Source organism: Spinacia oleracea, chromosome 5 (genome assembly GCF_020520425.1).
Source record: "Spinacia oleracea cultivar Varoflay chromosome 5, BTI_SOV_V1, whole genome shotgun sequence".
NCBI classification, from domain to species: Eukaryota; Viridiplantae; Streptophyta; class Magnoliopsida; order Caryophyllales; family Amaranthaceae; genus Spinacia; species Spinacia oleracea.
The window spans coordinates 81,320,599-81,343,342 of record NC_079491.1 but is presented as its reverse complement, the minus strand read 5'-3'; the positions used below and the strand labels follow the sequence as shown (position 1 = coordinate 81,343,342).

Below are 22,744 nucleotides of genomic sequence, written 5' to 3'. Positions count from 1 at the left end.
TTAACAAATCTGGTGATAATTAACAAAATTGCAGAAATAACCTAGCGGTGGCCAGCGGAAGGAGAGCCAGCGACGGCGGAAGTGCACGCAGGAGAGGCCACTACTAGAATTTGATTGTTTAACGACCACAATTTAACGACGAACTGAAATACTGGAAGTAAATCAGTAATTATAACGACAACTAAAATTTATCCTCGTTATTGGTTCCCCGAATATTCGGTACCATTTCATCCTTTCTAAACTGAAGGCCAAAACCGTCGTTAAACAAAAAGCCAAAGCAATTAGGCCTGTCATTTATTTGAGCGAAAAAGCATTAGGGTTACGTTCTAGCGTATGTCTTTGGCTTTTGTTTCTCACCAACAAAATGAAAAGCTCTAGGTTTTCCCAATTTTCCATTCAATTTCAATCATACTTGTATTTCAATACTCTGATAAACTTTTTCATTTAATTTTCAGATTGTTTCTAATTAAATTCTTGATGCTTTTCGGCAGCTGTTGCCGACTTATTATGCTTTATGATAATCAATTTCATCGAATTGGGATCCAACAAAGGTTTGTTCCTTTTCAGTCCAATAGTTTATTGTTTTATTATCCTGTTATTCTTGATGTTTGCAGCTAATTGGGATTTTTGTTATTGGGTTCTATCTTATATAATTCTCTATAAATTTGATTACTCTAATAGTCTGATTCAAAGATTAATTCATTCGGTAATCTACAAATTGATATTTTGTGATTCAAATTTTCATATGTAGGCATAATAGTCATTATTGTCATCTTAATAATTATTATTTTTTGAATAGTTTCACTTCATTTTTTCGGAGTAATGGAACTCCGCCATTGTAGACCAATTTTTGGTTAATGAGGCTGCTAAGGTTGTGAAGCATAAATTGGTGCCATCGGAACTCTCACTTACAAACCAAGGTCAACACTTTTTCTCTTAATTAGATATAACTTTTAAAGTTGGTAAATTAGCCTCCTTTATTTTCTTTGGTAGTTCATCAAATTAAAACCAATTATTCTTTTGAATATTTAACAACTATAATACTTCAACGTGATGTGTTATTATTCAGGAATTTGAAGTTTTCTAATTTTCATACCTTTTAATAACATAACTATAGTTATTGCTTGATATTTTAATTACCTATGGTCCAATTTACTAAAGCTTTGGTTCATCAGTACTGTTTCTCCTCAGTGATAATTCTCATGGTAACATTTCCAATTCCAAAGAGTTTTGAAAGTAGTGTTACCGAGAACATAACACTTATTTTTCATGCTATTATGTCTTGAATTCCGCTAGCCGATGAGGGAGGTGATAGTGATGATGTTGTAGAAATTGTTGCAGCATATGAAAACCTTATTATTTAACTTTTTGATTATAATTTTGTGAAACTGTAGCTCTTAGACTAACCACATTAGACTTTACGGTTCAGGTTACTGGTTTTTCACTTATGTACTTTTCAGGTTTCCATTTAGCACCAACCAAGGTTTACCTTATATATCTTCTAATTTCTTTAGTTTATTCTAACTACTTTAGTTTATTCAAATTGGAAACGAAAAAGGGTGTTCTGCATATAGGTATATACTTATCCTTTATGGTTTTGGGCATAGTAATAAAATGTATTTTCTTTTTGTTTGTAATCGTTAATTTATTGCTTTTCCTATGTATCAATCATGTATTCTATATCTCGAAATGAGAGAGGAACTGCTTGGGAGATTATCATTGAATATGCTCCCTTCTATCTTTATAATTTGATTGTCCATGTTATTTCTTCAGTGTCTAGTCATTGTCTACTTGGTAGAGTTGATACCAGTGATCCTCCTTAAATTTTGTCGTTGTCGCATCATTTACCTAATAACCAGGTATAGTTTAAGGACTTTTTTTCAAAAATCATTATAACTCTAGTATAGCAATGTGTAAAAATCTGTAATATGCAGTCATGTTTATGTTATGTAAGGTCGTGTCAACATTAAAAATAGGGTTTGGGACTTGCTCAGTAAAATAATTTTCCTAATGCCTTCCCTACTTAAAGTTTCAGATTGGTCACAGTATAAAAAATACATATAAATGAAGGAAATAATGCCCTTGGTCCAAGTATGCATTCTATGTTAAGTCTAATAAGTGCGGTTCAGTATTAATTAACAAGTTAATAATTCAGTGAGATCAAGTGAGCTGAATGCCTAGCTAGAGGCCGCTTCAGTTCAAGTGGAATTAATGATATTAATCCACAGCTTACTCTTGACTGAACCCGTAGGGTCACACAAATAGTACGTAAACGGATCAAGTATTTAATGGCATTAAATACTCCATCTATGGATATTCGGAATCGACGGATCTTGGTTTCAGTGGGAGTTGAGATCGTCACAGGCAAGAAATGAATACTCCGGAAACGATGATATTGCCGGAAACGGAAATATGGATCGTATCGGAAATATAAATATTATCCAAGTCGTAGATGTTGCCGGAAACGGAAACATGGTACGTATCGGAAAATATTATCGGAAATGGAAATATTGCCGGAATCGGAAATATTGCCGGAAACGGAAATATTGTCAGAATCGGAAATATTATCGGAATCGGAAAATAATTCCGGAAACGGAAATATTAAATATTTGTTCGAAACGGAAATTAATTCCGGAATCGGAAATATTAAATATTGTTCGTATCGGAAATGAATTCCGGAACCGGGAATTTAATCGGTAGCGTATCGTACGAATAAGCATCGGACGAGGCCTGCCGGACGAGGGCCCAGCACGAAGCCAGGCCATCGCCCAGCAAGCCAAGCGCGCCACACGAACAGCCAAGGCCACGCCAGGCCCAGCGCAAGGCCAGGCCCAGCAGGCCATGGCAGCGCGCGCAGCAATGGGCTGCGAGCATTGCTGCAGCTCGCGTGGGCTTGTAGCTCGCGTGGGCCGAGCGGCCGTGTGGGCTGTGCGCGATTGCGGGTCATGCTCGTGTAGAGTTTGTGTTCACATACGAAACCTAAAGAGTATAGGATTTGTTTAATGATTAAAATTCCTAATCCTAAAAGATAAATTAATTAAATAAGAATTCTACTAGGATTCTAATTTAATTAATTCGTATCCTAGTAGGATTCGATTACTTATTCCATGGTCTATAAATATGAGTTAAGGGCTCATAATTTATATCAAGTATTCAAGTATTCAAAGTGATTTTTGAGAGCAAAAATTCAGTCATATAATTGCCTACAATAGCCGAAAATTCTAAGTACCTTAAGGGCGATCCTAGTTGGTCAAGCTTAAGGCGGATCCGGACGTGCTGTGGACTATCTACGGAGGGACGACATTTGGAGTCCTAAAGACTTGTTCTTGTTCGGTTCGGGCGCAGCTAGGGAAGGCACGCTACAACATGTATGCATCAATTCTATGCTAAATGATTATGTGAATATAATATGCTTTCCTGGCTTTATGGTTTTTCCGCATGATTTATGAATTGTCATATGTATCATAACCTAACAATAAATAGCTCTGATCATCTTTAATTACTTTAATCTTCATTCCAAGAAATTCTATAAGCATCCGACACTGATAAAGCAGGGAGGCACCGGTACGATAGAAAAATTTCCTAGAGGGAAAATCGAAACACATGATACCACGGTAGTTTTCTCACTCCAATAAATATTGATGACAACTAAATACTTGTTATATTCATTAGGAGAAGCATAAGTTATATTTTTCTCTCCTATTTCTGAACTATTGGGCATGTTACTGGATTTACATAGAAATTAACTTGAGTTTATATATTTGGTTCAAACTAGTTGGCTATTTGGAATGTATTTACCTGTCTAATTCTTAGGCTACTTTAATTCCAGTAAGTCATACAATGTAGTTTAGTTTTGTTTACATTGTAAGTGTAGGATCACCAATTTTACTAGTTCTCTCGCCAAGTACTCGTAACTGTAAAGTCCTAAATATACCTGGTTAGTATTTTCTTGATTGCATTTAGATATAATCTTATTGAAAACCAGGCTCCATGTGACTAACGCTAGCTTTTAATGAAATAAACTGTTTTCAATTCACTGGTGTAGAGTTTGGAAGCACTGCTGTGTAGAGTTTGGGAGAACTGCTAGGGGGGTTGTGTTTCAATAAACTGATAAATAACTTAATCTACAATATACCTACTGAGGAAGCTTTCAAAGACCTACTTGTAGATGTAAGGATATGATAAGCACCAAATTTTGTGGTAAAAAATTCTTCTGTTTAGAGTTTCTTGTAGATATAGTGATAGTGATAGACACCTTTTATTTTTGAATTTAATTGTGTCTTGCGCTTTCAACCTTCCTAGAAGGTGGGAATTGTGGGATTAATGTATCCTGGGGTGGGGTTTGTGGTGTTTTGGTGTTTCGTTGGCTGCTGCAGTTTACTATGAAATTTGTTTTTACTTCTATTCTGTCAAGAATCTGTCTGGAAATACCTCTGTAGTCTTTAAGCTTATTTATGTGAAACTTAATTATGAGATTAGAACTGGATAGTTGGTTGAAGATAGAGCTTTTTGTGTAAGATATTGATTTTTTCACAGTTATACATGTTGTAGGATGAACTTCAGGAAAATTGTGGAAGAAAAACCAACACTTTGTAAAGTTATTTGACATGATAATTATCATGTCAAATAACTTTACTTTACTTATTCTATGTTCAAATGACAACTTTTCTTTATATATGTCCAGGTAACAAAATCACATTCTTACCAATCTCGTGGACACGGAACAAAAAAGAGAATAATGCACTTAAAAGCCGCATGAGTTCAGTTGAAGATGAGCATAAAGTTAAGGATGTGTTGCTACGACAACTCAATGTCTCTATTCTAAGAAGGGACGCGCGAACTTATATTTGATGTAGATTTCTTTATTTTTTTTGTTTTAGATCAAACAAGAGTTACTTATATTCAATTTTAGAATTTAATGACAAGATGAGGGGATGTGATTGTTGGTTTCACATAACTTGAAAATCTATAAGTGATGTCAACTTTCTTTTTTGTAATCAAATTTCCATTGGTTTCAATTGATTAATTTATAGATTTTTTTTATATCACTGGATAAAATAGTTGCTTCCGAAAATGTAGTCATAAGATTTTGATTATATGATTTTAATATTACTGGCGGAATAGTAAGTTGTTGGATTGTTATTTCTAATCAATTTGTATTCAATAAGTATCTATTAACGACGAATTATGGCTTCGTCGTTAAATTTTTAACGACGAATTTTGGCTTCGTCGTTAAATATCAACGAATTCGTCGTTAATTGTTAACGACGAAATCATAATCCGTCGTTAATTATTAACGACGAAACCATAATCCGTCGTTAATTGTTAACGATGACATGATGTTTCATCGTTAAATATTAACGACGAACATCATCGTTAAAACAATTAACGACGGAACCTGTTACAACGAATATTTTTTCCGTCGTTAAAAGTTTTAACGACAAAATTTGGGGCCTTCAACGACGAAATTGTCCGTCGTTAAATTGTCTGGCGATGAGGCGGTTGCGGGGGGCGGTTTCGAACAGTGGGCGAGTCGAAGAATTAAACACGGGGGGAAGCTTCCATTAGTAGGCGACACGGCTTCCAGAAACGCAGGAGAGTCGCGCATGCAAGGGGGGAGAAACGCGGGTGGGGGGTTATGGCAGCCATGACGCGGTGGTGCTTTTGGGGTGGGCGTTGTTGGGACTTGGGAAAGAAACAATGGTGTTAGGGCAGCAACCAACGAGAAGGAAGCAGGTTGCGAGAAACAAAAGGCGGGGAATGAAATTTGGTATGGGAGGGAATTTCATTTGCAAATTAACCTAAGTGAAGTAGTGAAAGGGATGTTTAAGTGGGCCGGTGAATAATGAACCCCAAGCCTTTGTAAATTTTGCAATTTTGTGCTTGGGTGAATAGAAAACCCGAAGCACTTACTCAAAAGAAAAAATTGGTTCAGTTAAGTGCTTGGGGTTTATCTAAAACCCAAGCACTTGGCTCAAAGCACTTGAGGCTTTTTCTACTATATGTTGGTAGCAAGCAGCACGCAGCCCACTCGTTGGGTGCTGCTGCTCGGCCCCTTGCCTCAATGCTCCGTGCGCGAGCTTGCTTGGCGCTAGGCCTGGCGCTTGCGTTGGGCCTAGCGTCTCGCAAGCTCGTTCGTCGAGCGTTAGCACGTCGCGCTTCCGATTCGTTTTCCGATTCCGGAATTCATTTCCGATTCGAACAATATTTAATATGTCCGATTCGAACAAATATTTAATATTTTCGATTCCAGAATTTATTTCCGATTCCGACAATATTTCCGATTCCGGTAATATTTCCTTTTCCGGCAATATTTCTATTTCCGATAATATTTTCCGATACGAGTCATGTTTCCGTTTCCGGCAACATCTACGATTTAGATAATATTTATATTTCCGTCATGATCCATATTTCCGTTTCCGGCAATATCATCATTTCCGGAGCATTCTATATTTTGCCTTTTGACGATTTCAGCTCCCACTGGAACCGAGATCCGTCGTTTCTGAATGTTCATAAATAGAGTATTTAACGAATAATATTTTCACTCAAATACTTGATCCGTTCACGTAATATTTGTGTGACCCTACGGGTTCAGTCAAGAGTAAGCTGTGGATTAATATTATTAATTCCACTTGAACTGAAGCGGCCTCTAGCTAGGCATTCAGTTCACTTGATCTCACTGAATTATTAACTTGTTTAATTAATACTGAACCGCATTTATTAGACTTAGCATTGAATGCATACTTGGACCAAGGGAATTATTTCCTTCAGTTTTCCCAGTGGCTTCTTTCTCGGTGGTCCGAAGGGACCAAAGTGTTCCAGGAAGCTCCTCTAGCCATTTTCTCTTTTCATCTTCAACTCTCTTCTTGAGTGCATTGAGGATTAGCTTGTTTGCGGCTTCGGCTTGCCCGTTGCTTTGAGGGTGGCATACTGCTGAGTAAGCTAGGTGGATACCGAACTGTTTGCACCAACTTTGCAGTGGGGTGTTATCAAACTGTTTCCCATGGTCGAAGACCATTATCCTTGGTATGTCGAACCTCGTGATGATGTTTTTCCAGATGAACTTGCGGACTTGTGTTTCAGTGATGGAAGAAACTGCCTCGGCTTCAATCCACTTGCTGAAATAATCCACTCCTACTATCAACCACTTCTTGTGGTTCACAACCGAGGGGAGTGGACCGATGATGTCCAACCCCCATTGTGCAAATGGTATGGGGTAGAGTGTTGATTGTAGGGTTTGAGCTGGTTGGTGGATAGCCGGCGCGAATTTCTGGCACTTCTCACACTTCTTTGTCATTGCCTTTGCTTCGGAAACCATGGAAAGCCCCTTCGATGCCTAAGTAAGAATGATGCTCGGATCTAGAATGAGTTCTCTAGAGAGTAGTCTTAAGGCAAGAAATTGGACGTACCTTGAGGTGTGAGCCTTGGCGGCTTATTTATAGTGTTTGTGTAATAAATGCCCCATAGGTCATTTATTGATGTTTGGCCTTGGGCCTTGGTGATGGCTGAATAGCCTTGTGTGGGGTAGATGGATTTGATGCTGTTGTATTGAGCCATTGGACTTTGGACTATTGGCCCAATTGGTATCCAATTGGTATCCAATTGGGAGCCCAAACACTAGCTAATACTAGTGATAATGTTGCCTAATCTTGGTTCTATTTGTTTGCAGCAACGAAGATTAAATTTGATAAATTTACTTATTTTAGTTATTTTTGACGAGATTGTTAAGAACATTTCTATATCTATGCATTTTAGCATCAAAGTACCTATAGTTAGTTATGCTACATCATTTTAGCTACTCATTTTCTCAAATTGGTAGGATCTTACGATCTTACGATTCGATTCTACCGATCCGATCCTACCTCCTTCACCGATCCAAAGTAGGATCCCGATCCTGACAACCTTGCTCAAGACATTGGGTCTCATGCTGCTGCTCATATCTTCACCATGACAAACTTTGCTATAGCTAGAGGAGTGGGGCCCAAATTGTATCTCGACTACCCACTAATTTTTTGTACTTTGATTGACTTTGTTAGCATTTGAAATAATAATAATAATAATAATAATAATAATAATAATAATAACATGGCAGTCGGCGTTGTGGAAATCGCAACAGGGAGATCACACCTCTGCTTGGCTTCGTGCGGTCCCCATATCAGGTTTGGGACAGACGATGAATGCTAAGGCTTATCGATGTGTGTTGTGTTACCGGTTGGGGGTTCCTTTGTTCTCTGTTACGGTGCCATGTTCTTCTTGCTCCAGGGTCTTTGCGGGAGACATCTTTGGTGATCATGCGTGTCATGTGCTGGCATCGTGGGTATTAAACATCGGCATAATGTGGTTCGGGATACACTTGTTGATGTTTGTTATCGGTCTGGGATCTCGGCACGGAAAGAGGTTGATATTGGTCTATCTGGAGGGAACGATGGATCCCTCCGACCAGCAAACGTGTTGCTCTACTCTTGGGATCGGGGATGTGATGTGTGTGTTGACTTGACGGGATCTTCTCCTTTGACACAGTCTGGGTTGTCTGGCTTTGCCCCTGGTCGGGTTGTGACTGATGCGGCTATTCGGAAGCGGGTCAAGTACGAAGCACATTGCAGAGCCATTGGTTATGGCTTTCTTCCGTTCTCTTTCTCTTCGTTGGGGGAACTGGATAAGGATGTTGTTGCGTTGCTGAAGCGGATTCAGAAGTTTTCTAGGACGCAGGACATTGGGGCTCGTGCTGCTGCTCATATTTTCACCAGGATAGGTTTTTCTATAGTCAGAGGAGTGGGGCCCCAGATTGTATCTCGGCTTGTAAAATGTTTGACTTTGTTAGCATTTGATCTATAATAATAATAATAATAATAATAATAATAATAATAATAATAATAATAATAATAATAATATATTAATATTATTATTATTATTAGGAAAATTTGTAATTATTAATCCAACCTTTGCCCAATTTTTCTTTAATTAAGCCTATCTATGCGATATTTCTTAATAATCCAACCTTTATGACCCAACTACTATTATTAAGCCTAGATGACTGGTTACCTGCTACAAAGTCAATGTTAAAAACGTTGACAACCTAAAGTTGGTTTCCCTCCTAAAATATTGGACACGTCATCATCACTTGCCACCTAAACAAGGATTTCATTTTTTTTTCAAAAAACCCTTAACCCTTCTCTTCTCTGTACCGTGTTTCAATTCCTCTCTCCTCCATTACTGCTGCTTCAACCACAATTGTACTGGTTCATGACATCATCAGCGATTTTCTTGTGGAAATAGGTGACTTCATCCACGCGCATTCAAATTTCGTCTCCAGAATCGTACAATTGAAGGTGAACTTACGAACCTTAGCGTTTTTGTTCCTTTTTTGGTAAATTTTGAATTTTGGGCTTCCTTGATGGTCAGTTCGTAAAAACCAGAGTTGTTGCAATAATATAGTTTTTTTTTATGTTGTGGGATGTTGGTTATTGTGGTCTTGTTGAAAATTTAGAAAGAAAAAAAAACCTTGAATTTGAAGAAGATCCAGATCCAACAGGCAATTGTTTTACCCCAGACATAGCAATTGCTGATTATTTTTGATGAACTTCGAATGGAGATGTATGACCGTATGAGGGATCGACAATGGTAGAGAAGAGGTAGAAGAGAAATAATGGAGAGGAGTGCAGAGATGAAGCAGAAAATCGCAGAGGAGAGAGGAACGAAAATTAAAATAGCAATTAAAGACAATAAGGGGGGAAAAAATTATAATTGTTATATGCCACGTAAGGGTGAATACCGCCTATAGCAGGTTAGTAACTTGTTAGGCTTAATAATAGTAGTTGGGTCATAAAGGTTGGATTATTTAGAAATATCGCATAGGTAGGCTTAATTAAAGAAAATCGGGCAAAGGTTGGATTAATAATTACAAATTTTCCTTATTATTATTATTATTATTATTATTATTATTATTTCATACAAAATAATAAAAAGTTAATTATGTGTGCGTGGTATGTGGTTTATTGGCTTATGATATATTGGTATAAGAGTTAGGGTAAATGTAAGGCCGACTTACATTTTCACATTTTTAAAAGTTATAATTTATTCGATTCTAGTATTTCTTTTGCTAGTCTTTGATCGAGAAGATGAGACATGAGACATAGATAAACATAATTATTCTGGTTTATGCATGGTAAATATGTGGTTCATACATATCAGATTCGATTCTCCTATTCTGATTGGATTTGGCTTGATTTTATTTTATTTTTGTAGTTATTTTCCGTTCCGATGATTCGATTTTAGGCGAAGATCGGCTCGATTACTTCGGTTTGGGCCACTTCAAGTATCAAGTCATTTCGGGTCAAGTCAACTTCAGTCAATTTTGGTTCCGGATCGGATCAACTTGGGTTTAGGTTTGAGCTCAAATCACCGTTTGGGGATAAATCGGGTACTGGATCAGATAAGTCGGATCGAGCCATCGGGTTTTGCCCCGTTGTAGGCAAGTCCAATCGGCCAAGAAGAATTGCAGAAGATTCATAAAAACTTGCTCAAAAATGGGCGAAAACCTAAAAATGGAGGAAACAGGGTCAGGTAATACTAGAAAGAGGGATACGGCGTGGGCAGAAAGCGAAAGGTCAATCCAATTGCAATCGAAGAAGAGAATCGTTGAAGAAGAAGAAGAATCTAGAAAAAAGAGTAGTCGTACGAGTAGTAGAATTATAGAATTAGGAAATGGAAGCCAAGTAGTATATTATCCAAGCTTCTTAGATTATAACGAAGCTTGGAAATTATTTGATTACCTCAACAATCACATTCCATGGACTCGCCCAACAATCCGAGTATTTGGTCGGTCCTGCGTCCAGGTAATATCTCTTTTTGGGGAAGATCATCATCGTTTTTATATCAAATTATAATTAATAATGAATTCTCTGTGTAGCCTCGAGATAGCTGCTATGTTGCCACTGAAGGTGTTTCTGAACTGAAATATAGTGGCTATCAGCCTCAAGCTTATCCTTGGCACCAATTCCCGCCTCTCCAACATCTCCTCCAGGCGGTACTTTCTGATCTTTTTTTAATTGATTGATGTATTGAATGAATGAATAAATAATTGAATTGATAACAAATTAAATAAGTAAAGGTAGAAGATGGTGTTCCTGGGAGTCATTTTAACAGCTTGCTGCTGAATCGATACAATGGTGGGAATGACTACGTTTCTTGGCATTCTGATGATGAATCTCTTTATGGACCTACACCTCTTATTGCTTCCCTTTCTTTTGGTTGTGATCGTCATTTTTACTTGAAGAAAAAACCCAACAAATTGGCGTCTTCAGGTACCAGCAACACCCTGCACTTACCATCTACCTGCCTATTAGTGTGAAATCCATAAACTAACTAAACAAATGAATTTCTGCCAGTGTTAAAGAAGAATTCGAGTGATGAATCTTCGAGCAAGCAGTTGAAGAAAACCAAGAATGTCGATGAGCAGCATTCCATGTTATTAAAACATGGATCCCTGTTGGTTATGAGAGGCTATACTCAGAGGGATTGGAACCATTCTGTGCCTAAGCGTACTAAACTAGATGCTGTCAGGATCAACCTTACCTTCAGGCTTGTCCTTTGACCTCTCACCAGATTATATGTAATTTACTGTCTAATTGCCTATTATACTCTGTAGTCTGTACTCTCTTCACTTGGTTGGCAATTGTACGCTTTGGAACCACTTACAAAGTTGCAATTTCAGTATCATTTTGCTAACTGTCTTTTTTTTCCCCAAGTGTGATACGGCCTCTTCGTCTCTTGGAGGATTGAGTCCACAATCTGGCTTAAACCCTTTCTTACCATTCAGACAGCCATGAGACTAACATCATTTTTTTGGTCTTCCCATCAGCAACCAGCAATATGTAGTGGAACAAATGAACTACAGCACAAAGACATATTATTGCATTGACTTGTTTTTTTTCCTGTTCTTATTCTATAGTCCCAACGTAATCATATATTTCCTCGCACTTCCTGTTTCTTTTTTAATTGCATCATTTGATATTTCACGCTCGTCAATGCAAAACTTTAGCCTCTAATATCTCTACTTATATGTTAGATAAAATTATAGAAAGTTGATATTTTGAAAATATATATCGGGACGAATCTAATAAGATCACACGTAACTGTATAATTCCTTATGTATAAATAAATAAAAAATGAAAAAGCGAGGTGTGTGAATAGTGTAAAACTGCAAATAGTACGATTAAAAAAAATCATAGGAAGTATATGATTAGTGGAAATTGAGTGTCAAGTTTGTTTGTTGTTTTATTTATTTAATTGCGTGAGTGTAGGAATTAGGTCAAAGCACACACTAAGTTTAGTTAGTACCATCCAAAGCATATCTTAATTTAAACAACTTCTCTCTTCTCAAAATAGTAGTATATTGTCCAACAATGTAGGCTTTCTTTAGCAAAATTTGTGTTTAGTCTCCCTAATATGTGTGGCTCCCATTTCTCCTCTCTTCTCTTGGTTTTTTTCCCTTCTCCTTTTGCATCTTATTGTAGTCCAGTAGTGCACATTTCCGCTCTAATCTCTCTTTTCTCTTGCATTTCAATTCTCATTCATCATTTACATGCCAACTTGAATTCATGATCATAATTATGGGCATTCACAAACGTCGTTATGAAGATAATATTTTAGAAGTGTACTCGATACATTAATCCTCCCTTTCCTTTTTCCGATACATTAATCTCCTTTTCTCTTTAGGTTTGCTTATCTCTACCAACAATATAATTCTATTATCAATATACACATTTGTTCCATACATGCATTCATCAATCATGAGAATTTGATGTTTGCAACCTATTTGTCAGGTTGATTTTTATTTTTTTAGTTAACAAAGTTAGGGTGCATTATAAATTAATCCACCACTTCATCACATATTAATACATCATTCACCGAACATGGTGAACATAATAAGAACACGGCAGAATTCCATGGGAGGCTCTCCGAGGGCAGCCGAGGTAGGAGAGATAGATACCAAAGCTCCTTTTCAATCTGTCAAAGCTGCTGTTAGTCTCTTTGTTGAAGCATCATCCTTCTCTCCTAAAGCCGCCAAACCTAATATTACCAAGAAGTCCAAACCTCAAGCTCAGGTAAATTTTTTAATTTATATCATCATACATATGAGAAAATTGATGTTAATTAATTTACGTACTAATATTCATATTTGAACTGAACAGGTAGAACTAATAGACAAGGATGCAGAGTTACATATTGCCTTGAACGAGCTGAAAAGGTTGAAGGAGCAACTGAGAGGAGCCGAATTAGAAAAAAGCAAAGCCCTACCTGAACTCGACAAGGCTAGAAGGACTCTTGATGAACTCAAACAAAGATTGAAAACCATCAATGAATCCAAGCAGTCCATACTTGAATCTTCAGAAGCTCTTAAGGTTAGGGATAGGGAGCTTGAAGAGGCAATATCATCTAGTGTTAATGTTCAAGATGTAATTGATATTGTACAACAAGATTTGGACGCCACCACGGAGGAGTACAACGCTGCCATCTTGGAGCTTGATGCCTCTAAACAACAGCTCAGCAGTGTACGTAGGGAATTAGATGCGACATTAGAAGCTAAAACTACTGCTTTCCGCATTTCACAAAAAGCAGATGCAGAAGCAGAAGCTCACCGACAGAGAATCAGCGACCTTACCAAGCAGATATCTAGCATGCAGGAAGAATTAGCTAACATCAAGTCTTCTGCTAGAGATGCGGAGAAGGAGCACCAGGATCGTTTAGCAAAGAAACATGATGAGATATGTTTTGGTAGACTTTCCAAGGAAGAGTTGGAAGGTAAACTGCTTGTTCTGAAGAATGAACACCAATCGCTACTAGAGGATGAAAATCTGCAGCTGAAACTTGTAGAAACTAAAGCTGAAATATTATATCTTGAAGAAAAGCTATCAAAAGCCCGAGCTGCTTATTTAGAATCTGAGAAAGCAACAAGTTTTGAGCTTGAGATTGCCAAGAAAACACTAGAGCAGGTAGCAGAGGAGAAGATATCTCTACAAAATTCAGTGGAATCCCTCAAGCAAGAGCTACAATATGTTGGGAAGGAATTAGCAGAGCAAAAGCATAAACAGGAGGAAGTAGATGCTTTAATCAATAAGCTCCGAGCTGAACTAGATGATAACAAGAATGTGCTTGAAGTTGGCGTTGTAAATAAAACAAGTGCAGCAGATGTCTCTGATGATATGGCCATATTGATAGAACAACTGTCAATTGAAACTGAGAGATCAAATCAAGGAACTCAGGAGATGAACAAGAAAATAGAGCAGCAGAAACAAGAAACCAAAACTGCCATAGAGATGATAGCAGATATGGAATTTAAGCTCACACGTCTGCTGAAAGAGGTAGAAGAAGCCAAAGCAGCAGAAAGAGCTGCTCAAGATGAGATTAAAGCACTCTCTGAAAGACCTGAAGAATCAACTTCTGAAACCAATGGAAAGATTAAGTTGTCAATTGAAGATCACAATTCCTTGATGGAGAAGGTTGATGAATCGGAAAAGTTAGCTGATATAAAAGTAACTGCAAACCTAGCTCTAGTAGAAGCCCTAGTTGCAAGCCAAAAGGAAGCGGCTCAAAAGTATGAAGCTGTTTCAATTGAGATAGAAGAACTAAAGATGAAAGAAGAGGAGGTTGTAAAGACTGCTGAGATGGCTGAGGCAGCAAAGAGTGTTTTGGAAGTGGAGCTGCATCGGATGTATCAACAAGAGCAAAACAATCAAACAACTCAACCTGAATTGACACCTGAGGGCCATACGTAGGACCTGTTACAAAGAATTCCACTGGTGTATTTCTTGTACTGCAATCTGTTTGAGTGAGACAGTCCAATTTTGTGTAGTTCAGACTTAATAGTTCTTGAGTGATGTCAGTTTGATCTGTATAGACCTCAGGTAAATGTAACAGATAAAATTCTTGATTAACTACCCCAGATTTTTACGAGTAAAGACTGCTAGTTGATGTAGTTGTAGAGCTGTTAATGAAACGAGTGATTATAAAATGTCATGAAGACCTGATCCTTCTTTAATTTTAAGGTATAGAGCTCCATAACGTGTATTGTGTGAAATTCTAAAAGAACATAAAAAAATCCTGGTATTTCAGAGTTAAGATTGATGAAAAGGTAAGCAGGGGAGGCTAACATAATAAACTCTAATAATAAATTAATAACGCAACACAAATATTATTGTATCCTTACATGTAGCTGTCATGACTTGAGTCATGACGAGTTCCTTACCGAAAGTTCCCCGTGATTCTCTCACGTATTCGCATATTCCCTTTTTGAACCATTGACATGCAGATTTCTGCCCTTGGACTTTTCTACCATCCATGACACTAGACTTCAGACTATGCAACTACAAGTCTAATACTATAATCCCCTTATGCAATTATGTTCAAGACTTTTTCAAGTAAAAAGCTAATTAAGGTTACATACTCTCAGGGTTTTACGAAGCGGAAAATCTAAGGTAGTCAAATGTTTATATGATAAGCTAAAAAGCCGAACAATTTTTTTCACTTCTAAGTTCCACGGAAAAAGAACTAAATGAGAAAAACCAGCACCTAAGGGCTCTTTCTGTATCAGTATCAGTGTCATGGACAAAAAAATATTCATTCTTATAATAATCGTGTTGATTTTGAAAACTGACAACAAACACGGGAAACAAAAAATAATACAGAACGGGGCCTAAGGTTTATTTTGTCTTTAGTCTAGTGTTTGGGGGTAAGTCTAAGGTTTAGTACTGATGATTGATGAATAGTTATTGATTAGTTGTTGATTTTCAAAGTAAAGCCGTAAAGTTAGAACTAAGAATGCCATTCCATAGCTAGCTACTCCGTACTAGCTAGCCCCACGTTATTACTAGTACAAAATTATGTTCGTTGGTGGATATTCAAAGATTAGAACAAGGGCCAACTACCGGGCTGAATTTGTTTGTGTTCAAACACGCCACAGAAGTACAGAACTGAAGGGCAACAGAGTCAGCACCATCATAACTCGCTTGGCCGAGCAGTAGGGCTTTATCAAACTTTGAAAAGTATATAATATAATTAGGGGAATTGATTTGAAACTGTGAAATGATCATTTCATTTACCTGCCCTTCCTTACATCAGAGAGGCATATCATATTATCATATATTCATATTCATATTCATATTCATATTCATATTCATACTAGTAGATTGAGTGAATTTATCAGCAACCTAATCATCTTCTTAGATTAATATATTATTCAACATTGTTGGCAGAAACTCATGTGTTGGACCGAGTATATACCAACAAAGATCAATCTTGTCTAATAAAATTTCATCAAACCTCAAACTTGTCTATGGAAATCACAGAATTACCTTCCCCTGGCGGGTCCCCAACCCCGAGTAATGACAATATCCACAATGCCACTGCATCAGCTGAATATCATCATTACACCCGTTTAGATTCCAGGAGCAACAATAATAACAATGATGGCACTTCTCCTGCAGTTTCTGCTGTTGCTGATGACAATGATTACTTTGGTGGTGTGAGTGAGATCGTAGAGATTATGGAGGAAGAAGAGGAGTTTCTTATCGCATCATCTTCATCATCACAGCATAATAATAAAAGCAAGAGCTTTACTGGGAAATCAAGAGGGCATCAATTGACTCCTATAAGTGAAGGTGGCATTACAACTAATACAACAAGTTTGTTCTCTATTGATATCCACAACAATAATAACAATAATAATAATAGTGGAAGATCATCTGATGATGTGGTATATGTTGCTGTGGGAAAAAGTGATTCAAGCAGTGAAGCACTTGTATGGACTCTCAAGCATTCTGTTCATCCCGGGACTAGTCTTGTTTATCTCATTCATATCTTTCCTGACCTCAAATTCATTCCTAGCCCTTGTAAGTTACTCAGATCATCTACTATTATTCTCCTTTACATCCATTTTTCATCTGGCATGCCTGTCACATCCTCCCATTTTTCAACGAAACACGTTTGAACCTGTAAAATGATCTTTATATTGGGGATTTGGTGGCAATATAACTAATCATATCATACTATGTACATATATATATATATATATATATATATATATATATATATGATGATACATATATGTTGCTAATAAAACAAGGATTGCAGTTGGAGGAGGAGTGGTGCCAAAGACTCAAGTGAGTCCGGATCTGGTGGAGAGATACTTGGCCGAGGACACCAGGAAGAGGCGGGAATTACTTACCAAGTACGTCGATATCTGCACTTCACATCGGGTAATTAGTTGAATACTAATTCCATATATACAATTTGATATTGTCAACTACTCTCTAACTTAGGCTTTAAGGCTTAGATAGCAAACATATTATTAGGCTATTAACTAAGTAATACTAGCTTGTAGAGTTGTATCTAACAAGAAATACTTGTAAATTTGAACACAAACAAACAGGTACAGGTAGAAACTATACTAATCGAGAGTGATTCCGTAGCCAATGCTATCGTGGAGCTCATTTCTGTTCTCAACATCCGGCAGCTGATTGTTGGAATCTCTAAGTCCAATTTGAGGTATACAAACACCCCTATCAGACATCAGTTTGAAAAAAACCTACTTATCTTAACTAGACTTATTTTGTCTGAAATAAGTCAAAATAAGCAGAACATAACATAGTATTATATGCCTAGTATAAGCCTGAAGAACTAGTTAAGCTAAAATGAAGCAGAATAACTAGAGTATTATATGCCTAGAATGAAACTAAAGAATGGTGCATTTTAATGGAACAGGAAGTTGAAAGCAGGTAAAGGAAGTGCAACAGTAGCAGATCAGTTAAGGAGAAGCGCTACAGATGAGGGGTGTGAGCTTACAATCGTTTGTCAGGGAAAGAAAATGAACCCGTCTGAATATTACAGAAGTACTGAGGATAATCTGCATTCACGTTCCAATTCTGATGCTTCTTCTAGTGGAGGCGATCCTCAGATTGATAAGCAGCAGCCGCCCATGTCTTACAACTCCTTCGCTTGTTGTTTTAAAGGTTAATAATTAAACGGACCACAAGACATCAATAAGCGGGGATAGCTCAGTTGGGAGAGCGTCAGACTGAAGATCTGAAGGTCGCGTGTTCGATCCACGCTCACCGCATATTTATTTTATATTTTTCCAATTTTCTGCTCTACAAATCTCCCCCTCCTGTCTGTCCCCCACTTAGCTTTTGTTACTTGTAAATAATTTTGCAAGCTCAGTTTGATTAGCTCACTCCAACTTTAGGTAGTTGTATCTGTACTAGCACTGCTATTATATTTCTGGGCCAACACATAAAATCCCCATCCAGGAGACATTCCGTCCTACATATATGCGATAATAATACGAAGTAATACATAGTTTAGTGTAAATATGTCTTTAAATAATACTCCTAATCCCAATCCCTTTGTATAAAGATGGTCCTTTGATGTACTGACTTTAGAGTGTAGACCCTAATCATGAGTGCAAGCCCTTTAACAATACAGAATTATATAACTTTAGTCCTTAATCATGCACATTCAGTCACCCTTGCCGATTAGTGCAGCCAGCAGGAATTTAGATCCTTTAACATGTGCAATTATGTTGTTCATTAAAGATAATTCAAACTTTCAACACATTTTTGCTCATCAAGTCATCGGTCTTGATAAAGATTTTAGAGAAGTCATCATTCAGAAACTGTGACACCAAGTTTGAATTTTACCGGAAAACAGAGGAATTTTATCCGATAGAGTATTAGCAAGTAATAGCAATGGCTGATTCGGACACAATGTCTACATGTATCTAACTTAAACATTTGAATGAAATATTAGGTGCAATAAGTTTTGTAAAATACTTTTGCCAAATAAAAGATCTGGAACAAATTGAGCACAACTCAAGATACATATACATTCTACATCTCTTTGAAGTATTTAGAGAGTTCACCCTGCATCTAAGAATACATAGATCAGTTTTAACATAAATACATTACAGACAAGCAGCGGCTACGGGCCTAGATCAGCATCCAGCAACCACGTCTGCGTCAGCCTCCTGAGTACAGGGCACTACAACTCCCCTGTGCATTTTCTCCCAATTTGTGCTAGCCAGATAAATATAAGGATCAAATCTTTTAAGCAACAGTTCTCCTACTCAGCAGAGTGCGAAAAATATATGAAACAAGATGAAGAAAATAAGAACCAAGGTAGCAACCTTAGAAGAAATCAAACTCAAGGTAATTGTCAGAACCCTTTTGATCAGGTGCCCTCATAGGAAGACCAACTTTTTCATTAGAGCTAGGAGGAATTGCTGCCTTTTCAATAACAACAGGCTTTGGTATCTCAGGAGGTGTAGCACACCTTATTAATGCCCAATTCACACCTTCAAAAAATGGGTGTTGCTTAATCTCTGTTGCCCCTCTTTTGTACGCCAACCTATGCTGTGGTTCTTTCACAAGCAACCCCTTTATTAGATCCCTGCCTGCAAAACTTACAGATGGGGATTCAGGAAACCGCAGAGGTTGCCCAACAACATTGAACAATGTTGCACGGTTCCCCGATCCTTTGAAAGGAGTTCTACCGAACAACAGCTCATAAAGAAAGATACCAAAAGTCCACCAGTCGACTGCACTTCCATGACCTTCTCCTTTGATGATTTCAGGCGCCAAGTATTCATGGGTCCCAACAAAAGACATAGACCTGGCATTGGTTGGCTCTGCCATAAGCTCAGGCAGAGGATTTACTTGGTTTCCAATTTCATTCTTCGCCTTTTTATCTTTCTTGGACCTGCTTGTAAAGAAACGTGGTGAGAAGCATGTTGTTGGTGCAACACATGAGGGCTGAATGCAGGAAGGCTGAATACAAGCTGGCTGGACACAGTAAGCTGAATCTTTTCGCAATGGTTCAGTCTCATTAGAGGATGACTTCACTAGTGTTGGACTGACAGCACAACGAAGGGAAAGATCAAAGTCTGAGAGCATTATGTGTCCATCATCTCTCACAAGGACATTCTCGGGCTTAAGGTCACGATAGACTATCCCAAGCATGTGAAGATACTCCATTGATAGGAGGACTTCTGCTACATAAAATCTGCAAGAGTAGATAATAAAAATGGAGAAGTCAGCATGGTTGCATCACCCATGCATCAAAAAGATGAAGGAGCTCAAAATTCTATGATGGTATAGCGTGCACTCTTATTATAACAGGAGTTAGTATAAACCAATTGAGAGCAAATTCAGGCCTTAAATATCTTAGGTTGCTGTAGTGCAGGGCTTAGCATCAGCAAGCATAGCATACATGGAACCCGCAAGAACAAAATTACATGTCATCTGAACCTTCTCACTTGTAAGTACTGGTCAGCCAACCTCTTTAATAATTACATCATGTTGTTAGTAGATTACTACACCAAACTCCGGTGAAGCACAGATGTGCATCTTGCACCATGAATCCATCCTCTGCCTTTTCAGCGCAGGGGAAATGGGCAGCTCTCTAAGTTTTCTTGCCAGTATCAGATAGTGGAATGAATGAGTTAAAGTTTTAGATCTCTTCAAATGAGATTTAGTTCAGACATATTGAGTGAACAATTGCATGTCAAGTAGAGAATCTAATCTGCCCTTACACCAAGTAGAAAATCAAAATGCTCACTGGTAACTGGCAAAAATAGATAGATAGATAGACAGTAATAAACAAGAAAAATGACACCATAAAATTGTACTAGAATATTTCAGTTATAAGGAATCTTACTTCACTGCTTGTTCAGTAAAATATTTCCCTGGCTGCCGCTGCCTAAGACTGTGCAAATCTCCACCTGGGCAGAATTCCATCACCAAGCATGAGAATTTGTCGGTCTCAAAGTGGGTATACAGAGTAGGAAGGAAGGGGTGGTCCAGAGATTGTAGAATTTCTCTCTCTGTCTGAGCTCGAAGTAACTTCTTGCGACTAGCCAAAGATGCTTTGTCCATTACCTTCATGGCAAAGTAGCACTTTGTTCCACTCAACTCAGCAAGGTAAACACTACCAATATCCCCACATCCCAACCTTTTGAGCAGTCTAAAGTGGCTCAACCCCAAGACTCCATCCCTGGCACGAACAACTTGGATAGCTTCCCATCTCACATCATTTCCTTTGTGGGGTTTGCTAATGCTGCTACTAAAGCTGCTGCAACTGCTCTCGTCACTAACATCTGTGCTAGTGCTTCCTCTACACAAGCTACTCTTGCCACTTTCAACAAAATCAAGGCGGCCACTTGTCTTGGCACTTCCACTTGTCTTAGCAAGACTGCTTGTTCCATCACTAAATTTGGCAGACACTGAACTGTCTTTGACGCTTCCGTATTCTGATATTTTCTTCTCCTGATCAGTGGATATATCCTCCAACAACCTAACTTCATTCTCAACAGGATCTATGGCCGTTGAAGAGGGTTCAATAACAGACGAAGAAGAAGTGGAATGAAGCGTATTATTTTGGTGGATGGATTTAGATTTGTTATTGTGAACTCCAACATCAGGCTGCTTAGAGGTAATCTGCACCGATTGGGCGAAGTGGTCACTTAGTTCGGGTTTAGATTTGGTCGAGGAAGTGGAAACCTGTGAAGGAAAAGCAGGACGTCCTGACCGATGTTGGTGGTCGGACGGAGCTTTGGTGCCGTTACTGGAAGCCATAGGATATAGAAAGAAAGACTAGAAAAATCAAAGTGATAGTATAGATATGCAAATGAATCTGGGGTGAGCACCCATTGTGAAAGTGATAGTAGTAGCTCTTCTGCTCATAAAGTTATGTAGTCCACCTACTAAATAACAAAGTGGAAACCCAGAATCAAACCGTGAAAGAAATCAGATAGTTTAATTCCTTGGAAAAGATGATGCATGGACTAGAAATATAAATGTAATAACCAAGTAATTAAAGATTAATTAACTACTAAATCACATACACAGACTGACAAACAAGTTAAGTTCCTCAATTTGTGATAATAAGCAAGATTCATTAAAGCAATAGCTCTTTTTTGGGTGCCAATGAGCCATAAGGGAAATACAAATTGCAAATGGGGAGGGGATTCAACCTGCGACCAATCATACCCATAGCTTCAGTGTAAACTACTAGGTTAAGACCTTATTGGAGCAAAAGTAAGCAGCAGCCGCAGTAGCTGATGGGCTTAAATTAGTGATGCCAAACAAAAACAAAAACAAAAATAAGAAGAACAAAAATGAAATCGGTTAAGTAGAGGGGGATAAAAAAGAGGAATAAAGGAAACCCAAGTGAGAGAGGGAAGAAAGGGATCCGGGGAGCTTGAAGAACAAACCAAAATCACAACAAGAAAAATGCAAATTAAACCCAGAAAAACAATCAATTAAACTAAGACAAAGGACAGATCTCCAATACTGAACAAGAATAGATCCCATATTCCCATCCAGTAAATGAAACAAGAAACTCACCTGAAATTATGAACACTTGGTTGATGATGAAGGAGAAATCCAGAAAGAGGAGAGGAGAGGAGAGGAGAGAGAAAGAGAGAGTATCTGAAAATGAGTGAAGCTTGTCGCCAGCGTGGGGCGTGGGGCGTGAGAGTGAGAGTGAGAGGAGAGAGAAAACAAATGGGCAGTCAAAGCTTAAAGTGAGTCACTCAAATACTACTAATAGTCTACTAAAGTTTTACAGGTCTACAGTGCTGCTGCTACTAATACACGGTAAAGATGGTCGTTGGTCGTGCCGGACCGTGTCTCGTGCATAGCCCTTGGGCCTGAATATGGCCGGTCCAGGCTAATTGCCCAAGATCACTAGT

At 38.0% G+C, this 22,744-nt stretch overlaps 4 protein-coding genes and 1 non-coding gene across 6 annotated transcripts; 4 read left to right on the top strand and 1 right to left on the bottom strand.

The window, feature by feature from the left end:
- The first annotated feature begins 10,468 nt into the window (after positions 1–10,468).
- Positions 10,469–11,727, top strand: LOC110800316 (DNA oxidative demethylase ALKBH2). The gene is made up of 4 exons (XM_022005625.2): positions 10,469–10,835; positions 10,910–11,026; positions 11,111–11,303; positions 11,388–11,727. Exons 1-4 carry the CDS (start codon positions 10,527–10,529, stop codon positions 11,591–11,593), a joined length of 825 nt encoding a protein of 274 aa, XP_021861317.1. The 5' UTR covers positions 10,469–10,526; the 3' UTR covers positions 11,594–11,727.
- Positions 11,728–11,880: 153 nt separating this feature from the next.
- On the top strand, positions 11,881–15,013 carry LOC110800314 (WEB family protein At5g55860-like). The gene is made up of 2 exons (XM_022005624.2): positions 11,881–13,106; positions 13,194–15,013. The coding sequence occupies exons 1-2, from the start codon at positions 12,915–12,917 to the stop codon at positions 14,775–14,777; spliced, it is 1,776 nt and encodes a 591-aa protein (XP_021861316.1). The 5' UTR covers positions 11,881–12,914; the 3' UTR covers positions 14,778–15,013.
- A 1,065-nt stretch (positions 15,014–16,078) lies between these two features.
- LOC110800323 (U-box domain-containing protein 35) lies at positions 16,079–18,498 on the top strand. The gene is made up of 4 exons (XM_022005634.2): positions 16,079–16,889; positions 17,131–17,255; positions 17,429–17,544; positions 17,761–18,498. The coding sequence occupies exons 1-4, from the start codon at positions 16,334–16,336 to the stop codon at positions 18,011–18,013; spliced, it is 1,050 nt and encodes a 349-aa protein (XP_021861326.1). The 5' UTR covers positions 16,079–16,333; the 3' UTR covers positions 18,014–18,498.
- Positions 18,043–18,115, top strand: TRNAF-GAA (transfer RNA phenylalanine (anticodon GAA)). Its single transcript has one exon. It is a non-coding gene; the product is annotated as a tRNA-Phe (tRNA).
- Positions 18,499–18,805: 307 nt separating the features above from the next.
- LOC110800317 (serine/threonine-protein kinase D6PKL2) lies at positions 18,806–22,600 on the bottom strand. 2 transcript variants are annotated; one of them, XM_022005626.2, is made up of 3 exons: positions 22,398–22,600; positions 20,710–21,754; positions 18,806–20,055 (listed from the first exon to the last, which is right to left on the bottom strand). In XM_022005626.2, the coding sequence occupies exons 2-3, from the start codon at positions 21,624–21,626 to the stop codon at positions 19,182–19,184; spliced, it is 1,791 nt and encodes a 596-aa protein (XP_021861318.2). In that variant the 5' UTR covers positions 21,627–21,754; positions 22,398–22,600; the 3' UTR covers positions 18,806–19,181. The 2 variants fall into 2 exon arrangements, with proteins under 2 accessions (XP_021861318.2, XP_021861319.2); XM_022005627.2 differs by having other exon boundaries at positions 20,710–21,751; positions 22,398–22,563.
- Between the last annotated feature and the right edge of the window lie 144 nt (positions 22,601–22,744).